The following is a 7,031-nucleotide window of genomic DNA, read 5'->3' on the forward strand; positions in this document are numbered from 1 at the left end:
AATCCTGCTGAGCCTCACCAGCTGCCGTCTTCTCCTCCCTTGGGTTCTCAATCCTTCTTACCCTGGACTGACGCCCTTTGTATACCTTGACCCCCAGATTCTGTGCTCCAAGGCAGAGAACGCCAGGATGGTGGTGCACATCGATAATGCCAAGCTGGCCGCTGATGACTTCAGGACCAAGTGAGTTTGGCCTGCACACACTTGGCTAGTTTTCATTAATTTCGTAGAGAGTTGGAAAAGTGCCAGCAGTTCAACGTCTCCTCTGAGTTCTGCATTCAGTTTCACCTCCTAGGTTGCTGTCCCTGTCCTTGTGTAGGTACGAGATGGAGCTGGCCCTGCGGCAGCTGGTGGAGGCCGACACCAACGGCCTGCGCAGGGTCCTGGACGAGCTGACCCTGTGCAAGGCTGACCTGGAGGCCCAGGTGGAGTCCCTGAAGGAGGAGCTGCTCTGCCTCAAGAAGAATCATGAGCAGGTAAGACCAGAAGTCAAGCCCAGGTGGCCCTGGGAAGCAGAATGAGAGGAACATGGTGTTTGGGTTTGGATAGATGTGGGTTGACATTCCCAGGCCTGCCACGTATTGTTTCTGTGACTTTGCCAAATTTATTTAACCTTTCTGAGCCTCCACATCTGTAAACGGGGATAACACTATCAGACAGGGCTGCTGTGGGAATTAAATGAGGTTGGGGGTGCGAAACACCTGTCCCTTGGTCGGTGCTCCTCAGCTAGCCCTCCCTTCTGCTTTTCCTGGACGTGTATGACTGCCTGACGCTTTTGCCACTGCATTTGTTTCTCTCATGAGAGCTACGTTCTGGGGTAGAGTAAGGCACAAGAGCCACAGCGGGGCTGTGCTCTGGAACTCGCATGGAACTGTCTGTCCAGCTGTGCTAGGTCAGACTGCTGCTGCTGGGGGTGACCTCGTGTCCCCAAAGGGAGAGTTGAACTACAATGGTTTTCTTTTTTTTTCTGTCCACTGTCTCATATCCCTCTGTCTCCTCTGTTTGCATATAACATACTTAACCCAAAAGCCGCAAGTCAGTCCTTTCCGACTTTTCTCCTCTCCTGCAGGTCCTCGGAGGGAAATCCCTCCACCCTGCGCACCTGTGCGCTGCAACGCCCACCTGAGCGCTGGTGTTTTTCCCTCCTTCCTTGGGTTGACTCTCAACTTCTTGACTGGGGATTTGAAAGAACAAGTGCCTGTGAATCCTGGCTGGGTTCCTTTGGGCTTTAGTGTAAAGTAACAATCAGTCACCACATATTCGCCAAGTGTCCTAAGGCACCTGACTCATCCCACTTAAATCAGAGAACTGGGAACCTCACCAAGAGCCACTAATGAAGTGTTATCGCACACTCCTGGCAGCCCCAGCGACAACTTTCTCTCTTTGGCAGCCGAGCCCGAGAGGGCGCCTGCTCTAACTTGGGCCTTGAGCAGAGCAGAGCCTGGCTCCTGCTGCCCTCCTTCCCGGATGAACACAGGTGGCCGGGGCACAGGGGCGCGAGTTTCCCTCTTAGTGCAAGGGCATCGAATAAACCCTGACGCTGCTCTTGGCTTCTGCCACAGAGACAGGAGGTGTTTAGCCGGAGTGCTTCTCCCAACATGGGGGTGTCCAGCTGGAGCCGGAAGACCATTGTAACACTGTGGAGTGAACTGCAGTCTGCAAAGGGCCCCTCTAACGTTCAGATCTTTAGCATCTTTGGTTCCATCTTTTCACGTCTCCCTGGGGAGGGGAGCCTGGATCTCGAGACTTTACACTTGTTTGGGGCTCTTGTGCCTTTTCAGGAAGTCAGTGCCCTCCGATGCCAGCTTGGGGACCGCCTTAACATTGAGGTGGACGCCGTACCCCCTGTGGATCTGAATAGGATGCTAGAAGAGATGCGGTGTCAGTACGAGATGGTGGTGGAGACCAACCGTAGAGACGTGGAGGCATGGTTCAACATGCAGGTGGGCCTCTCACAGGTGGGCTGGTCTCCCCCACTATCCCTGGGAAGGCACTCCAGCCTCTCCTGTCTCCCCCACCACAGATGGAGGAGCTTAATCAGCAGGTGGCCACGAGCTCTGAGCAGCTCCAGACATACCAGTCAGACATCATTGATCTGAGACGAACAGTCAACACGCTGGAGATTGAGCTGCAGGCCCAGCACCGCCTGGTGAGTGCTGCTGAGTGGGCACCTCTTCCCTGAGAGAGGTGGCACCGAGCATAGGTACGGGCAGTTAGGAAGGAGGAGAGGGAGACGGCCTGGATTCGGCTACCACGGATGCTCACCCAGTGGACCTCTCCTGGAGGGAGGTTTCTCCCAGGGCCCCGCTCAGAGATGAAACAGGCATGCCTCAAATCTGACGTGGGCTAGGTGGCCACTGTCAAATACGACTCCCAGAATGCTTGTTCTCGGCTTCGCCTGCCCTTCCAGATCCATGCTTCTCCATCCAACCTGTGGAATTAAAAACGAAAAACAAAAAAACCCATGCCCAGGTTCCTCCCCAGAAGAATGAAATCAGAGTCTCTGCTGGGTTTGAGTGTTTTTTAAAGGCTTCCATGTGACTCTAACATGCAACCAGGATTGAAGACCACTGTTCTAGATGATGCTGTAGGAAAGGAGCCTGGTGAAGCCTGAAGCCAGACTAAGGTTGAAGGAGGAACGATGGATTTAGGATCATATGGACCTGTGTCCAAACCCTGGTCTATCACTTACCAGCTGCTTAACCTTGAATAAGTCACTTGACCCTTGGAGTTTTAGTTTCTGCAGTGACTTAGGTAGGGAGGGGCCATTCCCAACCCCAAAGAGAGACTTGGCTCTTTCTAGGGCTTTCCAAACCAGGCCATGAAAGTAGATCTGTTCCTTATAGTTTCATCTTTCTTTTTGCCTTAGAGAGACTCTCTGGAGAACACACTGACAGAGACAGAGGCCCGCTACAGCTCCCAGCTGGCCCAGATGCAGTGCCTGATCACCAACGTGGAGGGCCAGCTGGCTGAGATCCGGGCTGACCTGGAACGGCAGAACCGGGAGTACCAGGTGCTGCTGGATGTCCGGGCCCGGTTGGAGTGTGAGATCAGCACGTACCGAGGCCTGCTGGAGAGTGAGGACTGCAAGTACGTGAACCCGGCTGAGGCTGAGGCTGTACAGGGAGATGTGTGGGAGGGTTGGGGGAGGCCATAAGAAGCAACTGGATCTACTCATAAGGTAGGACACTGTCATAATTAAGAAGCAATTAGGAAGCTTGTATGATCTAAAGAAAGTCAGGCAAGTATCATGCTGCCATCTCCAAACCCAGCCCATTGGAGATCATTCTGTTATATTCCAAGTCAACAAACTTCTTCCAAGTGCCCAGTGTGTGCCAGGTGCCAGGGGGATCATCGGGATGGATGATGACAAGGCATTCACTCTCAAGTTGTTTCCATCCATTTAGGGAGGCAGACAGGCAAACGGAAAGCATACTGGCGGGGACGTTTTTCAGCACTTGTGAGAACAATAGGGAGAGCTTCATGAGATGAGCTGGAGCAGCAAGGACAGGAAAGGTCAGCCGAGCTCCGTTCATGGAGAACCATGAAGACCAACCACACTGGGGAGGGAGGGCTTTATTTTATGGGCAATTGAGAGACCTTGCTTTTTTTTTGCCCAATCCCTTCTCTTTGTGCAGAACTCAGGGCCTGACCCTGAGAGCATCACTGCAAATACACATCATAAAGTTTCTCAAAGCCTATCACTAAGGCTGGCCACTTCCGAAGGCCTCACCTCCTCATCATTTCAATGGGTGCCGGGGTCTCTGTTCTCAGGCTGCCCACTAGGACAGGATTTTCTTCTGGGTGCTGTTTCAGTAGGTTCTGAAATGCAACAGAGAGCTTCTGTTGGTGGAACAATAAAGCTCATTTGCTTTGTCTCTTGATGCATAAGTAACACCATTCTAGATTATTTGTTTGTGTCTCTGCTGGATGAAGAGGGGTGACTCTCGGGCAGATGATTGGAAGATGTTTGACCACATATGACACTGGGGATGACAGGGTCCCTATGCCCCTGTTAGGGGTGGGTAGAGGTCTACAGTGGGGCTTTTTGCTCGGCTTTCCTGATGAAGACCTTTCTCTAAGAGTCCAGTGTGGTGACAGGTGTTACCAGACTTCTCCTACTACCTCCCTTAGTACATATGATCACCCCAGGATCCCAGAGGACGATGGAAAACCTGGAACCAGTACATTATGAAGCATCTTAGGCCACTTTATTAGCTTCACATCTGTGGTCCTCATGAGAGCAGCAATATGAAGTCCCACACCAGGGTACTTTGAGGAGTGTGTTGATATCAACTCCATCCTTCCATCGCAGCCCTGTCACACAGCCCTTCCAGCTCAGTAAACCCCCTGAAAACCCACACTCCATCAAAAGCAGGAGATGCGAGAGTGAGCTGGCCATTATGCCTTCCACCCACAATTTGGAGATTCTTGTCCTTAAGAAACTCATCATGTTCTTGTGTGCCCTTGGCCTCTGATGAGGCACAAGTGCCTCTGAGTACCAAAGCATTTCCCCATGGAAGTGGGAGCTTCCAGCATCTTGACCCAAAGGCTCTCACTTATGTCTAGAATGTCCTCCCCAAAAGACAAGGCAAATATCGAGTTCCATCAATCCCAGTGGGCAATGGAGAAGGATGAAGGCAAAATTTTCTGAGATAGACAGGAAGGTGAGTTGTCCCCAGGTGGCCACATGCTTTTTATAAGATGCCAAGAGCCCATGCTAAGGAACTTTAGTGATGTTAAGAGAATTGTCACAGCACCCAAGGTGGAGAACAGATTGGGGAAAGATGCTGACTAAGGTGGGCCTGAGACCCCCACTCCTTAATGGTGCCCAGTATAGTTCACCTTGATTCAATTTTAGAATCTTCCCCTTTCCAACCTCCTGTAAAAGAGGGTCTGGGGCTCTGGTTTCTTCCAGCTGCTTCACTCCTGGCCTCCTGTACTACTTCAGCTTTGATCCTCTTGGGACACTTTGGCTGGTTTTGATGAGGGTGATGGTCTTAGGATCATTCAGTTCTTTCAACGAACCCTTACTGAGTGCCTCCCTGGGCCAGGCAGTGTGTTAGGTGCCAGGGGCAGGATTGAAGGGTGGCCTTGGGATGGGACAGGAAGGAGTCTACTCACTGCCTCTTTCCTTCCTACCTCAGTGGTGTGAGGAGGCCAGTTAAAGGGAGCCATGGTGTTAGTGCGAAGAATATGGGCTCCAAACATGAGTCAGACCGACCTGAGTTCAAATCTCGGCCCCACCACTTACCGCCCGTGGGAGCTTTAGCAGGTGGCAATCCCTTTCTGAGTCTCAGTTTCATCATCAATAAAAGAGAACGCAACACTTACTGTGCTGTAGAGTCCCTAATGCTTTGCCGAGCATATGCTGAGCATTTGAAAATTGGTCCACATTGTGGACTCTCTATTCTAGCTGAGTGCCTCGTGTTCTGATGGTGGGCATCCACCTTTCTCTGCCCAGGGTTTCATTTCTGAGGTTTTCTTCCAAACAGTGATGCCCAGGGTAAACCAGACCAACCAAAGCGGGTAAGCCGTTACATGACTTATTAGCTAATTTGGACTTGGGGCAAAGTCAGTGGGGAAAAGCCACAGCCAGCATGCAGTCAGTACACGCATGCTTTCTTGAACACAGGGGCTCGTGTACAAGCCCTTTCCTAACCCACCCTAACTCCCTCCAAGAGGGAGCTCACCAGATCCTGCGTGGCCCTGCCTCGAATTCCTATTTACTTCATTTGCTTGTGCTTTTTAATTATAATGCTGTTTCCGTTTGCCCAGAGGTTCTCGGCTTTGGCTGCACATTGGAATGACCTTGAGAGCTTTAAAAAGTATGGATGCCTGGTCTAACCCTGGAAATCCTGAATTCATTGGCCTTGGAATTTTTAGAAGCTGTCCAAGTGATTCCCAGGTGCAGCCAGAGCTGAGCGCTCTTTCCTTAGGTGGAGGACCCTTTGGCAAGGCAGGCGGGGTTTCAGGGGGCTCAGGACAGCTCTGACGTAGACCATCTCATCCCCACGCTGTGCTCTTGACCACTCCTTAGTTCTGGCTTTTTTTTTTTTTTCTCTCCTTTAATTTCAAACATCTGAACTGAAGTTTTAATTTCAGTTGCCATATATTTAATTCCAAAGAGCTATTTTTATTCTCTCTTCCTTTTTTTTTTTTTTAATAACATCCAGCTCTTATTTCAAGAATGGAACTGCTATACTTATCTCTGAAGTTAAAAAAATATACACACGTACACATCTTCATAGATTGTTTTAGAGTCTGAATTGTTTTTGTTTTCCCAATTTCCTCTTCACTGTTTTGTTTATTTGTTTTGTCTCTTGTTTTTAACGTTGGAAATGTCTCTTAAATGTCTGGTGATCCTTTTGCTCATATTTAATGACAAGACACTAAAGAACTGACGAAAGGTGCCATGCGTATGGGCAGGTTGGCCAGCTGGTTTTTTGGGTGGTAGAAATACCTAAATTCAGTTTTTAAAGGTCTTTTCTCTGGGATCATTCTGCTTTTTCAAAGAGTGGAAGGAAGGAGACAGTCTTGGGCCAGGCAGGCCTCGACATGCATCCTATCTGCCCTTTATTTATTTAAACGGATCCTTTATCCTGGACCTATTTAGCCCTCAGATCCCACCAGTATTTCTTCCTTATTTTCTTCCACTTATTTGGCTTTTTTTTCCCCATTACTTTCTCTTCTCTACTTCCCATTTTTAAAAATTAAATGTATTTGTCCAACAGTTTGCTTTGGCCTTGGAGAGCTGGGGTCCAGTGGAAAGGTTTTGGATTTGGACAGACCTGGGTGTGAAAACCAACCGCGCACCCTCTTGCCCTGGATCTACTTCTCGCTGCCCCTGCTTCTTCACCTGTGATCCAGGAGCTAGGAGGCGGGCACCAGGTCTGGCACACTGGCTGGAACCCCGTCCGAGGTGGCTTTGAACACTCTGCTCTCCTCCTTATTGCGTGTGTATTCAGTGGGCTTTGCTGAAGATCTCTTGGGAACGGCGGGGTGGGGCTGCGTCGCAGAGGCGGGGCACTCTG

The 7,031-nt window shown here is 50.3% G+C and overlaps 1 protein-coding gene across 1 annotated transcript in view; it reads left to right on the plus strand.

Moving 5' to 3' along the window:
- The window catches only part of KRT32 (keratin 32), an 18,242-nt gene that overhangs the window by 1,342 nt on the left and 9,869 nt on the right, over window positions 1-7,031 (plus strand). The window contains exons 2-6 of the mRNA XM_006925105.1: window positions 98-180; window positions 317-473; window positions 1,779-1,940; window positions 2,021-2,146; window positions 2,867-3,087. Of these exons, the coding sequence (XP_006925167.1) occupies window positions 98-180; window positions 317-473; window positions 1,779-1,940; window positions 2,021-2,146; window positions 2,867-3,087 (749 nt within the window). The remainder of the gene's footprint in view (window positions 1-97; window positions 181-316; window positions 474-1,778; window positions 1,941-2,020; window positions 2,147-2,866; window positions 3,088-7,031) is intronic.

The sequence above is a fragment of the Pteropus alecto genome, unplaced genomic scaffold, assembly GCF_000325575.1.
Source record: "Pteropus alecto unplaced genomic scaffold, ASM32557v1 scaffold98, whole genome shotgun sequence".
Taxonomy (NCBI): Eukaryota; Metazoa; Chordata; class Mammalia; order Chiroptera; family Pteropodidae; genus Pteropus; species Pteropus alecto.